Source organism: Balaenoptera borealis (genome assembly GCF_965194805.1).
Source record: "Balaenoptera borealis genome assembly, chromosome: 14".
NCBI classification, from domain to species: domain Eukaryota; kingdom Metazoa; phylum Chordata; class Mammalia; order Artiodactyla; family Balaenopteridae; genus Balaenoptera; species Balaenoptera borealis.
In genome coordinates, this window is record NC_138875.1 from 88,311,041 (window position 1) to 88,332,531 (window position 21,491).

The window sequence follows — 21,491 nt, forward strand, 5'->3', positions numbered from 1 at the left end:
CGATGTTAAGATACAGATTCTGTGATGACTCAGGGCAGAAACTGTGGGGAAATGTGATAAGATCAGTCACTGACGGATGGCTAGATATGCTTTGTCACTACGAATGATATCGCTTCAGACTTGGAGGAGGTGACCAAAGACTGGATGGTCCATAGATGGAGGACATCTTAGTGTACCCATCAGGCTCCTGGCAGCCAACAAAAGTCCCACCCCAAGTTTATATTTAGTATTAAAAGAACTGTCAGGATTTCCCTGGTGGTGCAGTGGTTAAAAATCCGCCTGCCAATGCAGGGGACATGGGTTCGAGCCCTGGTCCGGGAAGATCCCACATGCCGCTGAGCAACTAAGCCCGTGTGCCACAACTGCTGAGCCCATGTGCCACAACTACTGAGGCCACAAGCCACAACTACTGAGCCCACAAGCCACAACGACTGAAGCCTGCCTGCCTAGAGCCCATGCTCCACAACAAGAGAAGCCACCGCAATGAGAAGCCCGCACACCACAACGAAGAGCAGCCCCCGCTCGCCACAACTAGAGAAAGCCCGTGCGCAGCAACAAAGACCCAACGCAGCCAAAAATAAATAAATAAATTAATTAAAAAAAAAAAAAAAAAGAACTGCCTATAGAGGTGTAGGCAGGTTTGAGGCAGGCGGGCACCAGCTTTATCACTCCTAGGCCTGAAGGGGTAGGGAAGGGACCAGTGTCACCGAAGCTTGGTGACAGGTGGGGTCTTGGAGGTGGGGCTGTCCCTACAGGGGACCCAGCTGCAGCCCAAATCATGGTGCAGAATGGAGGGCAAGAGATGCCCCCCTCTTCCTACCCCTCAGTGTGGTATTTGTGTCTCCCATTGGCCCAACTCCACCGGAGCCAGAAGGGAAGAAGATCCTGGATGGTGCTGTTGTTTTCTTTTTTTATGTGTTAATTTTAATTTTATTAGAGTCTAGTTGATTTACAATGTTGTGTTAGTTTCAGGTGTACAGCAAAGTGATTCCGTTACACATATGCATATATTCATTCTTTTTCAGATTCTTTTCTCACGTAGGTAATCACAGAGTATTGAGCAGAGTTCCCTGTGCTCTACAGTAGGTCCTTGTTGGTTATCTGTCTTATCTGTAGTAGTGTGTGTGTTCATCCCAAGCCCCTGGTTTGTCCCTTGCCCCACCACGTCTCCCCTTTGGTAACCGTAAGGTTGTTTTCGATATCTGGAAGTCTGTTTCTGTTTTGTAAATAAGTTCATTTGTATCATTTTCTAAAATTAGGTTCCACATATGAGTGATATCATATGATATTTGTCTTTCTCTGTCTGACTTACTTCCCATAGTATGATCATCTCTGGGTCCTTCCATGTTGCTGCAAATGGCATGATCTCATTCTTCTTTATGGTTGAGTAGTATTCCATGGTATGTATGTAGGTGGTGCTGAAGTCACCTAGAAGTCAGCCTCAGCCACCTAGGGCACAAAGTAGAAAAAAGAAGGGCAGGAAATGGATGGGAGGGTGGGGTGCAAATGGAGAATCTTCATCATGAGTTTTAGAGGCTTGTCCCGAATAGAGGCGATTTGATGAGAACACAGCAGTAATTGTCATGAGTGGTGCTGGGAACGTTTTACTATGGAAATCATCCCATGTCACACTGATCCAGTTAGCACAGTGGTGTGCTGGGAGATGTTTAACAACCGGCTCTCCAGAGGGAAAAGGCCCTGATGTGTAGCGTTGGCCAATTTCTTTGGTGTAAATACTCTCACCGTAACCAATTTCAAGCTACCGATGTGATATCACTGAACACAGACTTGGGAAGAGGGGTCCAGTAGCACTCCATTATATAGAATTTCCTCCATGCAGATATGTAAACATAATCTCAGGAGCATAGTTCACTGTAAATAGTGGTAAAATCATTAGGGAGTCGTGAGTTGCGAGTACTGATTACCTTTGTTTTCTAATGCAGATTATTCCATTATAGGTTTATATAACTTATATTTGAATAACTGCCATGTTTAACAACCAGCTTGCAGCATTCCTGCAAATTTAACAGCCAGCACACCACTGGTTTATGATGGCCAGCCTGAAGTTTTAAAGACAATGATAGACGTGGGCGGTAGGATTGGGAGTTTTTAGGAACAAACCTCTGAAAGCAGAACATTGGTATTTATCTTATGAATGAACAACTTTTGTGCCAAACTTTGCAATCGAAGGAGTGAGGAGCCCATTGCCTGAGACCAGATCAGGGCAAAAAAAAAAAAAAAAGAAGAAGTAACAGAGCTCGAAGCAAAAACAATGCTTGGGAAACCCCAGTGTTCTCTGAGCTCTGGACTTGGCTTCAAACATTTGATGAGTTTCTGATAAAGTAATTTTCATGAACACCCAATATCAAAGGCAAATTGGAGGCAGCAAAAGGTAACGGCCAAAAGGAGACAGTGTTTGCTAAGCTAAACAGATGACGAAACGAGACAGTCAATTGGAAAAGCATTTGATTGCCGTCGTTTTCACACAGGTCCGAGAGAGGCGAGGAGCGTCTGTTCCAGCCGAACTGGCTGTGACCACTGCTCTTAGACCATTAGGGTGCAAGGAGTTTATACCCAGAGGAACGAGCTGGGTTTCAGTGGCCACACACACAATTGCAACAGAGCGTTTACAAGGCAGATAAGAGCACTTTTCACTGGCACACATGCCCATGCACACACACAAACACAAACACAACACTTCTTTTAGGAAATTGCAGTGATGACCATTAGAACATTTTTCGCATCCTTAGAACCTGTCTGTGCCGCCTCACCCCCTGGGGCCTCCCAGGGTCCTGGTCTGAGGAAGGCACTGTGCCCCCCCGGACCTCAGCTGTCCCCAGCTCAGGAGCGCTGGTGGGACGGGGTGATGGCATTCACAGGGTTCCTGATGGGGGTTCCTGGCTTCTGTCTCCCTTCACCGGGTGGCAGAAGCCAGCTCACACTACTAAGAACAAAACACAGAACGAACGTGTTCTATATTTTTCCTGCAGGGCCCTTTTCATTACTCTTCCCTCCCGTGTTTTTTTTTTTTTTTTTTAACATCTTTATTGGAGTATAATTGCTTTACAATGGTGTGTTAGTTTCTGCTGTATAACAAAGTGAATCAGCTATATGTATACATATATCCCCATATCCCCTCCCTCTTGCGTCTCCCAGGGTGGTGTATTAAAGCTGCATTTATAAAAGAAAACTCTGCGTTTTTTAAATTACACGTCTCTCGGGGCCTCCCTGAGTGTGATATGCATGCTTGTAACAAGAAATGCTATTTTATGAGATTCATGAACAGACATGTTTTGATTTTTTTTTTTGTAGCATCATGTATTAATGTGCATTTGGAAAAAGGAGTTTGATTTTTATTTGCGGTAGTCACATACAGTTTCTTCTTGAAATAAATTGGCTAAAGTAAAAAAGAAAAGAAGAGGTAGTTCATTTAAAGAAGAATATTAAATAAATGATATTACAGAGAATGTATGAATATGTCAGCGATTTGAGGGTGGGACCTGGGGAAATCCAAGTGGATAGTTCACATGGATTCAGCCTCCAGTGAGTATCTCATCAACCCCTGATAACCAGGGTAGCCACTCTGGAGGAGATGATTAGACCAGTAAGAGCACCTATGATTATCTTAGTTGTATACGGACCCCGATCCCAGACAGATGTTTGTTTTCTCTTAAGTGCTTGGAAACACCGGAAGCCTTCAGCCTCTTTCTTCTGCCATATTAGCTTCATAGGACTTGTCAGGTTACTGGGTGGATACGGATATAAATTTATGAGTCTTATTATAATGGAAGGGCCAACATCAGTGTGCTGTGCCTTCATGTACGGCATGTATATAAAGGATGCAAAGTGCCATCCACTCATTTTATTAGCGGCAGAAGCTGGTTTGCATACGTAGCAGGAGGCCTTCCCACTGCAGTGCCCAGAGCGTTGCCAGTGGAGAGTAAGCAGTGGATGTTGATTGCTCTGCTTGTTTCTCATGATTTTGCTTCATGCAACTCCACGTAGGGGGCCAGGCCAGGGATGGGCTGTGTTAGTGACTGCTGGCTTCCTAACTTCGTCCTAGCCAGCCAGCTTAGAAAGCACCTAGCAGAGACTCCAAAGCTAGGTGGGACATTTAGAGACAGACATTTATCACAAAGAGGTTCCTCTGACCTTCCTCTTCATCCATTTGATCCTCTGTGGGGTGTCCATAGACACAGGGTACAGGTGAGTCCTTTTATCTGGGCTACCCAGAGATGGGCAAACCTTTCACGCTCTGATTTGGGCAAACCTCTGCTGCATGCTTCACATCGTCTAACCTGCTGGATAAGCATGCTGCTGATGGCCGCTCTGGGGTGCCGGTTGTAGATCCCCAAGGACATAGGAAATTAAAAATATCCACTCCATGGTAGAGAAAGGCTAGCACCCAAAGTTTGCATCTTTGTTGAAGTTCTGTAAGGAAAGAATGAAGGGAAGATTCCAGCAATGAAGCATCCAGTCTGACCTAGAAAACCAACTGGCTTTCTGGGTCGGTGTCTGATAACTTAGTCCTCACCTTAGGACAAGAATATACATACTCAGTGCTAAGAGGGGTCCTGTAAACCAGTGGCTCTCAGCCAGGGATGGTTTGACCCCCAGAAGAAGACATTTGGCAATGTCTGGAGATATTTTTGTTGTCACAGCTGGGGAAGGAGGCTACTGGAATCTAGTGAGTAGAAGCAGCCAAATGTCCTACAGCGCACAGAGCACCCCCGTTCCCCGAAGCAAAATAGTGTCTGTGCCAAAATATCAAGAGAGCCGAGGTTGAAAACCCGGATGTCAGTGAATGAAGGAACCTGGGAGGGGAGTCTGATGAGACGCCCTGAAGCACGCTTGCTGAGTCGGTGTCAAGCGCCACAACTCAGATTCACCCCCTGTTTCCATTTGGGCCTGTCTTCAGATCCCAGGTCCTCTGTTCTTGCAGTTTCTACCCCGGCCTCACTGGGCTCATTGCTGCTCCTGCAACAGGGGTCTGTATTTGATGGATCTCTGCAAATTCATCAACTTATAGTCGCCTCCATTCATTAGCTCAAGGTACTGTGGGGCAGAAGTCTCAGTGGGCCCAACCGAATTCTCAGCAAAGGTCTCACCGGCCTGGGTGTCAGCCAGCCTGATACTGTCCGGAGGCTCTGGGGATGGTTCTACTTCCAAGGCCATCCACTGGTCGGCTGGACTCAGTTCTGGTGGCCGTGGGACTGGGGACCCTGTTTCCCTGCTGGCTGTCAGTCAGGGGCTGTGTTCAGGCCCTAAGGGCCTCATGGCCCCTCCATGTTCAAAGCCAGCAACAGCAGGCCAAGTCTCATACCCAGAATCTCTCTGATATTATCCCCAGCTAGCTACTGCCAGCTGGAGAAAAGTCTGCTTTTAAAGGGCTGGCGTGATGAGATTAGGCCTCTCTATGTTAAGGTCAACTGATTTAGGACATTTTTTTTTTAATTTTTATTTATTATTTATTTATATTTATTTTTGGCTGTGTTGGGTCTTCGTTTCTGTGCGAGGGCTTTCTCTAGTTGCGGCAAGCGGGGGCCACTCTTCATCACGGTGTGCAGGCCTCTCACTATCGCGGCCTCTCTTGTTGCGGAGCACAGGCTCCAGACGCACAGGCTCAGTAGTTGTGGCTCACGAGCCCAGCCGCTCCGCGGCATGTGGGATCTTCCCAGACCAGGGCTCGAACCCGTGTCCCCTGCACTGGCAGGCAGACTCTCAACCACTGCGCCACCAGGGAAGCCCGATTTAGGACTTTAATTCCCAACTGCAAAAGCCCTTAATGGCAAAGTTAGGGCTGAAGTAACCAGGGACAGGAATTGTGGGTGGCACCTTTAGAATTCTGCCTACCACAGGGCCTTTGCAATGGGCTTTCCCTGCTGGAAATGGGTCCCACCCCCACCCTATTGTCCACATGGTTCTTCCACACCGTTTCCCAGTCTCTGCTTGAACACCCCTCTTCAGAGCAGCCTTCCCCAGCCGTCCTACTAAAAATTGCACCTCCTCCACCCCACCCCCGTATTCTCTCCCCAGCTTTATTTTCCCTCGTAACCTTTGCCAGTATCTGACATGCTGTTTATTTTGCTTCTGTTCTGGTCTATCATCTGTCTCTCCCAACTGGGATGTGAGCTCTCCAAACAAAGAAAGTGGGCTCATTGGTTATTCCACACCAGGAACAGCGTTTAGCACATGGGACGCGTTCAAACAGTGCTTGCCGAATGAGTAAACATCACAGTGGGTTAAAAAAGGAGAAATCCAAAATTTCATACGGAAGCTTTGGATTTTAGTTCAATGCTGGCAACAGTATTCGTCCGCTAGAGCTGCCATAAAAAGTGCCACGGGGTTTCCCTGGTGGCGCAGTGGTTGAGAATCTGCCTGCTAATGCAGGGGACACGGGTTCGAGCCCTGGTCTGGGAAGATCCCACATGCCGCGGAGCAACCAGGCCCGTGAGCCACAATTACTGAGCCTGCACGTCTGGAGCCTGTGCTCCGCAACAAGAGAGGCCGCGACAGTGAGAGGCCCGTGCACCGCGATGAAGAGTGGCCCCCGCTTGCCACAACTGGAGAAAGCCCTTGCACAGAAACGAAGACCTAACACAGCCATAAATAATAAATTAATTAAAAAAAAAAAAACAGTGCCACCGACTGGGTGGCTTAAGTAACAGATGTGTTGCCTCTCGGTTCTGGAGGCTGGAAGTCCAAATCAAGGTAAGGGCAGGCTTGGGTCCTTCTAAGCGTTCTGAGGGAGCATCTGTCCCAGGCCTCTCTCCTTGGGTCATAGATGGCCGTCTCCATCTTCACATGGTGTTCTCCCTGGATCGTGCCTGTTATAAATTTCCCCTTTTGGAAGGCACCAGTCATAATGGATTAGGGTTCATCCTGATATCATTAACTGGATCACCTCTGTAGAAGCCCTATCTCCCTGTGAGGTCACATTCAGAGGTACTGGGGGTTACAGTTCAACATACACATTTGGAGGGAAGTACAGTTCAACCCATAATAGCAACTAATTAGGTTTTTCCTTTTTTACCTGCTCTGAGGGTCAGATTCAGCCCCCTCAGCAGACTCAGACTTAAAGGGCCAGAGACCAAGTGGTACCTAGCCCTCTCCCACACCCCCTCCTCAAGACACACAGATGCTCGCGCATTCCAGGAGCCATCTCAGCGGCTTCTAGGAGCTCAGTGGCTTTGAGAAGCTTCTAGAGAGTGTATTTCACACGGCAATTATAGCTGACCCCGAGATGGATGGCTTGGAGGATGGAAATTAGGCTTCCTGTGTTCAGAATTTGTACTGAACATTGATTTTCCTTAAGGAACATTTAATCATCCCTGTATTACACCTGAGTCAGGCACATTTTTGAAAAGAGGAGGAATTTTTTTAACCGTTAAAAAACTGAATAGTAGCGTCAGTTAGATACAAATGAACTTATTGACAAAACAGAAACAGACTCGCAGACTTAGAGAAGGAACTTATGGTTACCAGGGGGGAAGGGTGGGGGGGAGGGATAGATTGGGAGTTTGGGATGGACATGTACACACTGCTATATTTAAAAGGGATAACCAGCAAGGACCTACTGTATAGCACAGGGAACTCTGCTCAATATTCTGTAACAGCCTAATTGGGAAAAGAATTTGAAAAAGAATAGATACATGTATATGTAAAACTGAATCACTTTGCTGTACACCTGAAACTAACACAACATTGTTCATCCACTCTACTCCAATATAAAATAAAAAGTTAAAAAATTTTTTCTTTTAATAAATAAACATGTGGTATAGGTGGCATGAGCTGGTACGGCCAGACAGGCCAAGAAGCGCCGCCAGGGCTGGTCCACACCTGAGTCCTGTGTTGATACATCCCAGCATCCCGACATCCAGCGCAGTGCCTGCTGGGAAAAGTCAGTCCTCGATATTAACATGATAGATGAAAAATGACAGCGTCGGCGTTATTCGGCGCTGTCTCTGAGAATCTGAAATCATCTCCACGACCAGCAACAGCAGACCCACACGCTGGGGACCACTGGCCTAAGGCCACCCCCTAGGAACAGACAATGAAAAAGAGCAGAGGTCATAGAGCTCATCACAGTAGATGCAGGACCAGAAGCTACGTCTCCTGCATCTGGTCCGGTGCCTTCCCCTCCACACTGGGTGCTGAGAAAGGGCTGCTCTCCCATCACCACTGACCAGCTTGCACTGGCTCTTTCCCTAGAACCAGGCGTCCTCAAGGTTTATCCTCTTAACCCACTGTGGGGTTTTTTTTTAATTTATTTTTTTAACATCTTTATTGTAGTATAATTACTGTACATTGTTGTGTTAGTTGCTGCTGTATAACAAAGTGAATCAGCTGTACATATACATATATCCCCATGTCCTCTCCCTCTTGCATCTCCCTCCCACCCTCCCTATCCCATCCCTCTAGGTTGTCACAGATCGTCGAGCTGATCTCCCTGTGCTGTGCAGCTGCTTCCCACTAGCTGTCTATTTTACATTTGTCAGTGTATATATGTCCATGCCACTCTCTAACTTCACCCCAGCTTACCCTTCCCCCTCCACGTGTCCTCAAGTCCATTCTCTACGTCTGCGTTTTTATTCCTGTCCTGCCCCTAGGTTCTTCAGAACCACTTCTTTTTTTTTAGATTCCATATATATGTGTTAGCATATGGTATTTGTTTTTCTCTTTCTGACTTGCTTCACTCTGTATGACAGACTCTAGGTCCATCCACCTCATTACAAATAACTCAATTTCGTTTCTTATTATGGCTGAGTAATATTCCATTGTATATATGTGCTACATCTTCTTTATCCATTCATCTGTCGATGGACACTTAGGATGCTTCCATGTCCTGGCTATTGTAAACAGTGCTGCAGTGAACATTGTGGTACATGTATCTTTTTTAATTATGGTTTTCTCAGGGTATATGCCCAGTAGTGGGATTGCTGGGTCATATGGTAGTTCTATTTTTAGTTTTTTAAGGAACCTCCATACTGTTTTTCATAGTGGCTGTATCAATTTACATTCCCACCAACAGTGCAAGAAGGTTCCCTTTTCTCCACACCCTCTCCAGCATTTATTGTTGGTAGATTTTTTGGTGATGGCCATTCTAACTGGTGTGAGGTGATACCTCATTGTAGTTTTGATTTACATTTCTCTGATGATTAGTAATGTTGAGCAACATTTCATGTGTCTGTTGGCAATCTGTATATCTTCTTTGGAGAAATGTCTATTTAGGTCTTCTGCCCATTTTTGGATTGGGTTGTTTTTTTGATATTGAGCTGCGTGAGCTGCTTGTATATTTTGGAGATTAATCCTTTGTCAGTTGCTTTGTTTGCAAATATTTTCTCCCATTCTGAGGGTTGTCTTTTTGTCTTGTTTATGGTTTCCTTTACTATGCAAAAGCTTTTAAGTTTCATTAGGTCCCATTTGTTTATTTGTGTTTTTATTTCCATTTCTCTAGGAGGTGGGTGAAAAAGGATCTTGCTGTGATTTATGTCATAGAGTGTTCTTCCTATGTTTTCCTCTAAGAGTTTTATAGTGTCTGGCCTTACATTTTGGTCTTTAATCCATTCTGAGTTTATTTTTGTGTATGGTGTTAGGGAGTGTTCTCATTTGATTCTTTTACATGTAGCTGTCCTGTTTTCCCAGCACCACTTAGTGAAGAGGCTGTCTTTTCTCCATTGTATATTCTTGCCTCCTTTATCGAAGAAAGGGGGACCATATGTGCATGGGTTTATCTCTGGGCTTTCTATCCTGTTCCATTGATCTATATTTCTGTTTTTGTGCCACTACCATACTGTCCTGATTACTGTAGCTTTGTAGTATAGTCTGAAGTCAGAGAGCCTGATTCCTCCAGCTCTGTTTTTCTTTCTCAAGATTACTTTGGCTATTCAGGGTCTTTTGTGTTTCCATACAAATTGTGAACTTTTTTGTTCTAGGTCTGTGAAAAATGCCATTGGTAGTTTGATAGGGATTGCATTGAATCTGTAGATTGCTTTGGGTGGTATAGTCATTTTCACAATGTTGATTCTTCCAACCCAAGAACATGGTATATCTCTCCATCTGTTTGTATCATCTTTAATTTCTTTCATCAGTGTCTTAGAGTTTTCTGCATACAGGTCTTTTGTCTCCTTAGGTAGGTTTATTTCTAGGTATTTTATTCTTTTTGTTGCAGTGGTAAATAGGAGTGTTTCCTTAATTTCTCTTTCAGATTTTTCATTGTTAGTGTATAGGAATGCAAGAGATTTCTGTGCATTAATTTTGTATCCTGCTACTTTACCAAATTCATTGATTAGCTCTACAAGTTTTCTGGTAGCATCTTAAGGATTCTTTATGTATAGTATCATGTCATCTGCAAACAATGACAGTTTTACTTCTTCTTTTCCAATTTGGATTCCTTTTATTTCTTTTTCGTCTCTGAATGCTGTGGCTAAAGCTTCCAAAACTATGTTGAATAATAGTGGTGTGAGTGGGCAACCTTGTCTTGTTCCTGATCTTAGTGGAAATGGTTTCAGTTTTTCACCATTGAGAACGATGTTGGCTCTGGCTTTGTCATACATGGCCTTTATTATGTTGAGGTAAGTTCCCTCTGTGCCTACTTTCTGGAGACTTTTTATCATGAATGGGTGCTGAATTTTGTCAAAAGGTTTTTCTGCATCTATTGAGATTATCATATGGTTTTTATCCTTCAATTTGTTAATATGGTGTATCACATTGATTGATTTGTGTATATTGAAGAATCCTTGCATTCCTGGGATAAACCCCACTTGATCATGGTGTATGATCCTTTTAATGTGCTGTTGGATTCTGTTTGCTAGCATTTTGTTGAGGATTTTTGCACCTTTGTTCATCAGTGATATTGGCCTGTAGTATTCTTTCCTTGTGACAACTTTGTCTGGTCTTGGTATCCGGGTGATGGTGGCCTCATAGAATGTGTTTGGGAGTGTTCCTACCCCTGCTATATTTTGTAAGATTTTGAGAAGGATAGGTGTTAGCTCTTCTCTAAATGTTTGATAGGATTCGCCTGGGAAGCCATCTGGTCCTGGGCTTTTGTTTGTTGGAAGATTTTTAATCCCAGTTTCAATTTCAGTGCTTGTGATTGATCTGTTTATATTTTCTATTTCTTCCTGGTTCAGTCTCGGAAGGTCATGCCTTTCTAAGAATTTGTCCGTTTCTTCCAGGTTGGCCATTTTATTGGCATATAGTTGTTTGCAGTAATCTCTCGTGATCCTTTGTATTTCTGCAGTGTCAGTTGTTAGTTCTCCTTTTTCATTTCTAATTCTGTTGATTTGAGTCTTCCCCCTTTTTTTCTTGATGTGTCTGGCTAATGGTTTATCAATTTTGTTTATCTTCTCAAAGAACCAGCTTTTAGTTTTATTGATCTTTGCTATTGTTTCCTTCATTTCTTTTTCATTTATTTCTGATCTGATCTTTATGATTTCTTTCCTTCTGCTAACTTTGGGGTTTTTTTGTTCTTCTTTCTCTAATTGCTTAGGTGTAAGGTTAGGTTGTTTATTTGAGATTTTTCTTGTTTTTTGAGGTAGGATTGTATTGCTATAAACTTCCCTCTTAGAACTGCTTTTGCTGCATCCCATAGGTTTTGGGTCATCGTGTTTTCATTGTCATTTGTTTCTAGGTATTTTTTGATTTCCTCTTTGATTTCTTCAGTGATATCTTGGTTATTTAGTAACGTATTGTTTAGCCTCCATGTGTTTGTATTTTTTACAGTTTTTTCCCTGTAATTGATATCTAGTCTCATAGCATTGTGGTCGGAAAAGATATTTGATACGATTTCAACTTCTTTAAATTTACTGAGGCTTGATTTGTGACCCAGGATATGATCTATCCTGGAGAATGTTCCATGAGCCCTTGAGAAGAAAGTGTATTCTGTTGTTTTTGGATGGAATGTCCTATAAATATCAATTAAGTCCATCTTGTTTAATGTGTCATTTAAAGCTTGTTTTTCCTTATTTATTTTCATTTTGGTTGATCTGTCCATTGGTGAAAGTGGGGTGTTAAAGTCCCCTACTATTATTGTGTTACTGTCGATTTCTCCTTTTATGGCTGTTAGCATTTGCCTTATGTATTGAGGTGCTCCTATGTTGGGTGCATAAATATTTACAAGTGTTATATCTTCTTCTTGGATTGATCCCTTGATCATTATGGAGTGTCCTTCTTTGTCTCTTGTAATAGTCTTTATTTGAAAGTCTATTTTGTCTGATATGAAAATTGCTATTCCAGCTTTCTTTTGATTTCCATTTGCATGGAATATCTTTTTCCATTCCCTCACTTTCAGTCTGTATGTGTCCCTAGGTCTGAAGTGGGTCTCTTGTAGACAGCATATATATGTGTCTTGTTTTTGTATCCATTCAGCCAGTCTATGTCTTTTGGTTGGAGCATTTAATCCATTTACATTTAAGGTAATTATCGATATGTGTGTTTCTATTACCATTTTCTTAATTGTTTTGGGTTTGTTATTGTAAGTCTTTTCCTTCTCTTGTGTTTCCTGCAAGGAGAAGTTCCTTTAGCATTTGTGGTAAAGCTGGTTTGGTGAAGCTGAATTATCTTAGCTTTTGCTTGTCTGTAAAGGTTTTCATTTCTTCGTCGAATCTGAATGAGATCCTTGCTGGGTAATCTTGGTTGTAGGTTTTTCTCTTTCATCACTTTAAATATGTCCTGCCACTCCCTTCTAACTTGCAGAGTTTCTGCTGAAAGATCAGCTGTTAACCTTATGGGGATTCCCTTGTATGTTATTTGTTGCTTTTCCCCTGCTGCTTTTAATATTTTTTCTTTGTATTTAATTTTTGATAGTTTGATTAATATGTGTCTTGGCGTGTTTTTCCTTGGATTTATCCTGTATGGGACTCTCTGTGCTTCCTGGACTTGACTGACTATTTCCTTTCCTGTATTAGGGACGTTTTCAACTATAATCTCTTCAAATATTTTCTCAGTCCCTTCCTTTTTCTCTTCTTCTTCTGGGACCCCTATAATTCGAATGTTGGTGCATTTAATGTTGTCCCAGAGGTCTCTGAGACTGTCCTTAATTCGTTTCATTCTTTTTTCTTTATTCTGCTCTGTGGTAGTTATTTCCACTATTTTATCTTCCAGGTCACTTATCCATTCTTCTGCCTCAGTTATTCTGCTATTGATTCCTTCTAGAGAATTTTTAATTTCATTGATTGTGTTGTTCATCATTGTTTGTTTGCTCTTTAGTTCTTCTAGGTCCTTGTTAAACATTTCTTGTATTTTCTCCATTCTATTTCCAAGATTTTCGATCATCTTTACTATCATTACTCTGAATTCTTTTTCAGGTAGACTGCCTATTTCCTCTTCATTTGTTTTGTGTGGTGGGTTTTTACCTTGCTCCTTTATCTGCTGCGTATTTCTCTGTCTTCTCATTTTGCTTAACTTACTGTGTTTGGGGTCTCCTTTTCGCAGGCTGCAGGCTTGTAGTTACTGTTGTTTTTGGTGTCTGCCCCCAGTGGGTAAGGTTGGTTCAGTGGGTTGTGTAGGCTTCCTGGTGGAGGGGACTGGTGCCTGTGTTCTGGTGGATGAGGCTGGATCTTGTCCTTCTGGTGGGCAGGACCACGTCCGGTGGTGTGTTTGGGGGTGTCTGTGAACTTGTTATGATTTTAGGCAGCTTCTCTGCTAATGGGTGGGGTCGTGTTCCTTTCTTGCTAGTTGTTTGTCATGGGGTGTCCACTACTAGAGCTTGCTAGTCATTGAGTGGATCTGGGTCTTAGCTTTGAGATAGAGATCTCTGGGAGAGCTCTCGCCGATTGATATTACGTGGAGTGGAGCTGGGAGGTCTTTGGTGGACCAATGTCCTGAACTCAGCTCTCCCACCTCAGAGGCTCAGGCCTGACAGCTGGCTGGAGCACCAAGACCCTGTCAGCCACACAGCCAGGTACATGGAGATTTTCTTGCCTTTTGGGAAGTCTGAGGTCTTTTGCCAGCGTTCAATAGGAGTTCTGTAGGAGTTGTTCCACATGTAGATGTTTCTGATGTATTTGTGGTGAGGAAGGTGATCTCCACGTCTTACTCCCCCACCATCTTGAAGCCCCTCCCCACTGTGTTTTAACACTGACTTTCATTGCAAAACTTCTGGTCCTGGGACCCAAATTCCTGCAACAGCTAATTCCTTGAAGTAGATAGGAATATCCATTGACCTCATCAAAGAAAACACCTAATTCAGAAAACTGGGCTTTTAAAACTTGTGCCTTCCTCCCATCTCAGAGGCTCTTCACCCTGCCCCAGTCAGAGATGAAACCAGCCCCTGCACCAGTCAACAAGAATCCTCCTATTTTCTTGAACTATGAAGTGTTAAGAACAATTTGTAGCTTCAGTGAAACCTCCAGTCTTCAGCAAAATCCAAATGCAGCGAAACCCAATTTCAAGCAAAGTCACATTTCAGGAGGCAGTCGCTGTGGGCAGTCGGGGTGGAAGGTGTCCTTGCATGAGGACAAAGGGGGGCTTTCGCCGGCTAATGTGTCTTTAATCGTTGTCCCTCAGGCATGCCTTGGTCTTCTCCTGGCCACGGTGGCAAGTACGATTTAGCGAAATCATTTAGCAAATCACTTTAAAGTAAGACTTGGAAGAAGTTTCTAGAGAAAAAGTGCTGTTGCTGCTGATAGGCTCTTGCTGCTCTGGGGTGGCAGGGGGGAGGGCAGGTGATGCTAATTTGTGTACCCTGGGCTTGAAAGGGGGAGATGTGTTTTATCACTGCCTCCCATCTTTGCTAGGTGATGTCTAGCCTGTTAACTATTCACAAGGATTTATTTCCTCCACCCTGTGAGGTTAGCAGGGCAGGGCTGTGTGTGTAATTTTTTAAGCTATTACTTTGATAAGATAACTTGCATGGAATTTAAGGAGTCAAATAGTTCTGCAGAGTTTGTTGGTAAAAACTGTATATAACATTCTCAAAGTGACAAAATTACAGTGATAGAGAACAAATCAGAGTCTGTTGGCACTGAGTGGTAGGCAGCCTTGACTATTAAGAAGTAACATTAGGGAGTGTCTTTATGATGATGGAATTCTTCTGTGTTCTGATTGTGGTGACAGTTACTCCAGTCTACACATGTGATGTGATTTTATAGAACTATACATGCCCCCCTAAAAAAGTGCACGTGACAGACATAAAGAACAGACTTGTGGTTGCCAAGGGGGTGGGGCGGGGGTGGGGGAAGGATGGAGGGGGAGGTTGGGATGAGCAGACTTAAGCTTTTATATACAGGTTGGATAAACAACAAGGTCCTACTGTAGAGCACAGGGAACTCTATTCACCAGCCTGTGATAAACCATCATGGAAAAGAATATGAATGTATTCCATATTCATAATGGAAAAGAATGTATATTACACGCATATATACATAGCATAACTGAATCACTTTACAGCAGAAATTAACATTGTAAATCAACTATACTTCAATAAAATAAACTTTTTAAAAAAATGCACGTGAAAACAGGTGAAATCTAAACAAGGTCTGAACATGAGTTCATAGCATGGTAGCAATGTCAGTTTCCTGGTTTTGGCAATGTACTGTGATGATATAAGAGAGCATCACAGGGGGCAGCTTGGGTATATGAGAACTCTATATTTTGTGCAACTTCATGTTAATCTCAAACTATCAAAGTAGTTCAAAATTAAAAGTTATTTTGAAAGAAATGCTGCAGTACTCTGTTCCCTTCCACTGCCTTTCTCCTTGTACAGAGGCAAAATTCTTACTTTGGTATTTATGTCCATATCACTAAACGACATAGTAAGTAAGGCTGATACCGCATCATTTTTTTTTTTTTTTTTTTTTTTTAGTTTTAGGCGCTGTCTATAAATTTCCCATTATGAAAAATAAGGATCTTTCTCTCTTTTCTCCCCCACTCCTTCCTATGTCTCCATCCCTGCAAAATAATAATCATATTTTGTCTAGATTAATAATCAGTGTTTAAAATATTACAAATACGTATGCTAATCACAGTAAAAGTAAGTATTAAATAATGATGACTTTTCCTTTCCTGCATAATGATTTTTTATCATCAGAATTAAAAACTAATTTGGTTTTATTCTTTTTCTTCATTTTCTGTTTATTTTGTTCTCATTTATTCCCAGACTCTTTACTGATTATCTAAATCTCCTCTTAGAACATTCATTCACATCAAATTTATTAGGAAAATTCCAGTTTCCTGAAGACGTGCTGCCAGAATTTCTCCCTGCTGGCGCTCAGCTGTTATCCAGGACCTCTATTCACCATAAACCTCCTGTTCATCTCTGTCATGCATTGGATCTTCATTTCCTGGGTCTCATGATTTCTTTCTATATTTACCCCCATGTTTGATGGAGCACATCTTCAAGTAGTTTTCTGAGCAAGGGTGTAGGAAATAAATTTTTGGAGAACTTGCATATCTGGAAACATTTTCTTCATCATTAGGCTGGATATCAAATGCTAGGTTGGAAATCATTTCCCCTCCGGTTTTTGAAGATATTTTTCATCGCCTTCTGGTTCCCAGAGTGCGTGTTATGAATCTTGAATCCATTCTGATCCCTGATTCTTTCTTCAGTCTGGAGGATTGCAGAATTCACCTCTCTGTACGCAGTGTCCTAAGCTGTATCAGTCCTGTGCCTTGGGGTGGGTCCTTGTGTTCATCACCCAGGAGGCCCTTCCCACCTGGACACTCACATCCTTTCATTGGGGGAAATTTCTTGAATTACTTCATTGGTGATTCCTACTCTCTCTTTGTGTGTTTTTTATATTGTTCAGATGTTGAACCTCAAAGTAATCCTCTTCCATTTCTTTGGGTTTTTTCCTGCTTCCTAGGACAAATGTCCTCAACTCTATCCATCAACCATTCCACTGATTTTCCATTTCTTCTATAATATTTTTAATTTCCAAGGGCTCATTTTTCCCCTTCTGGGTTTTTTAAATAGCAATCTGTTTTTGTTTCATGATTGCAGTATCTTCTCTGATGGCTCTGTGAATGTGAATGATTGTGTATTTTGTTAATTGTGGTCTTTCCTGCATAGGCTCTATTTTCTACAGATTTCTTTTTTCTTCTTTTTTTTGCCTGTTTTGTTCCATGTGTCATGTAGAAACTTTATCAGTGTCCTAAGATTCTTGATTCTTGTTTGCTCATATTAAAAAAAAAAAAAAATGAAGGACTAAAAACCATTAGAAGCTCTGAGCCCGTAGATGGGCCTTGGTGACTACAAGCTTCACTGAAAAGTAACCTGGCTGGCTGGTTGGACCAGTAACCAGGGTCAGTACCGAATGGTCTAGAATCTGGTATTTTTCTTAGACGGTGAAGGTCCAGCTTTGGGGACAAAGGCCTAGGAATCTCAATGTTCAGTGTGTGTGATGTCACATAGTGACTCTGTTTTTGTCATGGTATCAAATCTTCATGGTCCCCCAGGCCCGACATGGCGTCTGGCAGTCACCCTGTTACAGGGAAAGGGAAGCGTGTTTGCATCTGGCTGCTTCATAAACATACTTTTGGCTAATCGTCCTTATTTTAGCCCTCATGGACTCCAACTTTTAGTGGCCCCACCAGTTCCTGAGATGGGGGGATTCCGTGGCATAAATTCTGCTGGTTCTTAGCTTTTCTCGCTGACGGCTCACGACTTAGTTTGGAAGTTCAGCTGACCCTATTACCCCCTTGTACATCAGCTTACTGGTCCCCAGATCGTTTACGTTTGCTGCGTCTTTCTCCCCATCATCACGGGTCTTTAAAAATAGTCCCCTCGACTCTCCTTTAAGTGGGATTTGGGAAAAGAGGATAAGCAGGTATATGTGTTCGATCCGATATGTTTCTCACCAGTTTATTGATGAGAAACCTGAGTTTCAGAGAGGCTAAGAGACATAGCTAAAACAGCAGTTCTAAGAGGAGTGCTTTGCCTTTTCAAAAAGTCCCTGGCTGAGTTTGTTCCCAGAGGAGACCCAGCAAGTCACGGGAAGCAGCTTGGGGACCTGCCTGCACTGATACAACCATAACTAACATTTATTAAGTGCTTGCTGTATACTCGACAGTGTTCCAATCTCTTTATATGTGTTAATACATTTCATCATCACAACAGCTGTATATTGGGGGTTACTATTATCATGTCCATTTACAGGGGAGGCAAGTGAGGCCCAGAGAGGTTATTATTTGCCCAAAGTCACACAGCTACAAAGTGGAGAAAGCAGTGTGTGCACCTCCACCAGGGTTTCTGAACCTGGACATTCTGGGCACTTTGGACTGGGTAAGTCTGTGCTGGGGCTGGGAGGGCTGTCCTCTGCATTGGTAGGCTGCTTAGCTGCGTTCCTGGGTGCCAGCGCCCTCCCCACGGCTGAGACAACCTAAAATGTCTCCAGACATCACCACGTGTCCCCGCAGGACGCAGTCGCCCCTGACTGAGAATGACTGGCCTGGGCAGGCTGGCTTTTCTCCTGACCGCTCAGCTGAGCTACTTCTTGGTTCGGGGACTGCCTGAGGCCGCTTTCCTTCACCCTCAGACCTGAACAGCGAGTTCCGTGATTCCTGGGTCTGTGGGTAGATCCCCCTCTCACTCCAGTCGCCAAGTCCCCAGCATCCTCCCCCTCTGAGGCCCCTCTTCTGACTGTGCCACCGGATATGAAAAAAGCAGAAAAACGAAAAAGCCACGCACGCAGCTTAGCGGAGGCTGGGCGCATTTGGAAAGGCCGAGTCGGTAATCTCTTGGCTTTTTCTTGCTGTCTTCGTCCCCGCAGAGCCAAGGTGAAGAAGGGGGTGAACATCTTGAGCACGCGGACCAGCGAGCCTCGCCAGTGGGACGTCAAGCAGGAGCTGGGCAACGGCGGCAAGCACGCCACCGCCGCCGTGGTGTGCCAGCGCCTGGCGCCCGGCGCGCGCAACAGGTAAGCGCGGGCGCCCCTCCCTCCGCATCGGTGACCCGGGGTCCCATGACCCGGTCTCCGCCTAAGATCCCTGCCTTAGACTCACAGTAACCACTGCTTAGCGGAGCTGTTACACCTTGGCTTGGAAATCCGGAGACACTTACATCACCTGTCGTACCTTCTGGCATCTCTGGCAGGAAGGGCAGGGCCCTGATTCTGCGGGTCTGTCGTTTGGGTTTGGGAGCAGAAATTAGTTTGCACGGTCTGTTCTGCTTTGCGGAGGCTTATTCATTCTCCTCACCTACGCTCATGCCCTCGAGGCTGTGTCATCTCCCGTGGCCCTGCCGTTGACCTTGCTTATCAGAGGCTGCTTTCTTGCAGAGGGTTTGTCCTTTGCGCAAAGGGTGTGATATTGTGATTTATACTAAGAAATACATATTTGGTCTTCCTCCCTGTTCCTGGCATAGAGCTCTGAAAAAACCCTTGCAGCTTCCCAGAATGAGAGCGTAAAGCTGTCTTCTGTTTACGTTAATAAGGTTACTTTTGGAAAGCCTCCTAGGTCACCTTAAGATGCTGGTTGCAGGGAACCGACCATGTGATTGGAGGAGGGTTGGACCTTTCAGTCCCACCCCTGGCCTCCGTGTACGAGAGGGAGACTGGAGATTGAGTTCAATAGCCAGTGGCCAACGAGTTAATCAGTGGTGCCCATGTAATGAAGCCTCCCTAAGAACTCAAAAATACTGGCTTTGGAGAGCTTCCGTGTTGGTGACGGCGTGGAGATTTGGGGAGAGTGGCGCCTGGAGAGGGCGTGGAAGCCCCGCCCGCTTTCCCCATGCCTTGCCCTGTGCACCTCTGTCACCGGCTGTTCCTGAGTTAGACCCTTTCATAATAACCAGTAACCTGGTGAGTGAAGTGTTTCTCTGAGTTCTGTGAGCCGCTCCAGCAAATTCATGGAACCCAAGGAGGGGATCATGGGAGCCTCTAATCTTTAGCCCGAGGGTCAGAAGCACAGGGGACAACCTGGACTTGCGATTGGCACCTGAAGGTGGGGACAGTCTTGTGGGACTGAGCCCTTGACCTGTGGGATCGGACACGATCTCCAGGTAGGTAGTGTCAGAACTGAGGTGAAGTGTAGGACACCCAGCTGATGTCAGAGTATTACTTGGTGGTGGGAGAAAAAGGACACACATCAGAATTGGTGTCAGAATCATAAAGGATTAGACTCAGTCTTCAGTGAGGAGGACTTTCAAGACAGGAGGTGACAGTCAGTGGCAATGATGCATAGGGATGGTATGTGAGAGTCTAGACAGACATTCTGGATTATTATTTAGCATAATTGCTTTCTGTGTATAAAAGCAACACATGCTCATTTTAGAATATTTGTGAAAACAACTGTATGAGGAAAAAACTTAAACAGTGTATCAATATCCCTTCTACCTAAGGATAACCCACTGCTAACGTTGATTCATTTTCTTCCCATTTTTAATACATAGATAACATCTGTGTATAGTAAACGTGTAGTAGGTTCACTTATTTTACAAATTTGGTATCATAATATATATCCAGATTCTTAAGATAATTTCACTTATATTGATAACATCTTCCTTTGACATTAAATATTCCTCAGAAATATTTTAAGATTCCATCACATAGATTTAACATTACATAAATAACCATATCCATAGTTTAGGCTATTTAATTTGTTTCCAAGTTTTATTTTCATAGATAATGCAGCAGCAAACCACCTTTCACATGAATCTTTGTCCATTTCTCTTTTTGCTTGAGTTGGCTTCTTAGAATCAAAAAGTTAGATCGTTTTTTAGGGCTTTTGGTACAGTCCGTCAGTGTATTTTCCTGAAGGGATTAGCGCTAAAGGAAGAAACATCCACTTCCATTACTGGATGTATTTTCTTAAGTGAACACTTCAAGCCTGCCCAGAAAAACTCTACAAATGCTCCACTGCATTTAGAAACACCCAGTTCTTTCGGGACTTCCCTGGTTGCGCAGTGGTTAAGAATCCGCCTGCCAATGCAGGGGACGCGGGTTCGAGCCCTGGTCCGGGAAGATCCCACATGCTGTGGAGCAGCTAAGCCCGTGCACCACAACTACTGAGCCTGCGCTCTAGAGCCCGCGAGCCACAACTACTGAGCCCTCGTGCCACAACTACTGAAGCCCGCTCACCTAGAGCCCGTGCTCCGCAACAAGAGAAGCCACCGCAATGAGAAGCCTGCACACAGCAACGAAGACCCAACACAGCCAAAACTAAATAAATAAATAAATTTATAGAAACACCTAGTTCATTTGTCTGTAAGACCCTTTCCTCAGTCCTGCCTTCCATGTGTAGCCAGCAAACACATCTGGTGTCCTGAACAGCTTCCTGGATCAAACACCAACCTTCACCATCATGACCCCAATAAGGATTGTTAGTACATCTGAGAGGTGAGCGTTGGGTGTTTCACCTTGTGAAAATGTGGCTGGAAAGAAATGCGTGCGTGGGTCCCTTGCTCTAAGCACGAGATCAGAGGTCAAATTAAATCTCCTGAATCAAACGCACATAAAATCTAATTAACCCACAAGATTAGTGTTGATTATGCAAGTTCAAGGGAATGTGTTCATTAACAGGCAGTGGATTTGTGTGTGTAAATAGTTCTTTAT

General features: G+C 43.8%; 1 protein-coding gene across 1 annotated transcript in view; it reads left to right on the forward strand.

The window, feature by feature from the left end:
* The window catches only part of TMEM132C (transmembrane protein 132C), a 382,337-nt gene that overhangs the window by 232,357 nt on the left and 128,489 nt on the right, over positions 1-21,491 (forward strand). Inside the window, exon 3 of the mRNA XM_082353213.1 lies at positions 18,711-18,857. Coding sequence (XP_082209339.1) covers positions 18,711-18,857 — 147 coding nt within the window. The remainder of the gene's footprint in view (positions 1-18,710; positions 18,858-21,491) is intronic.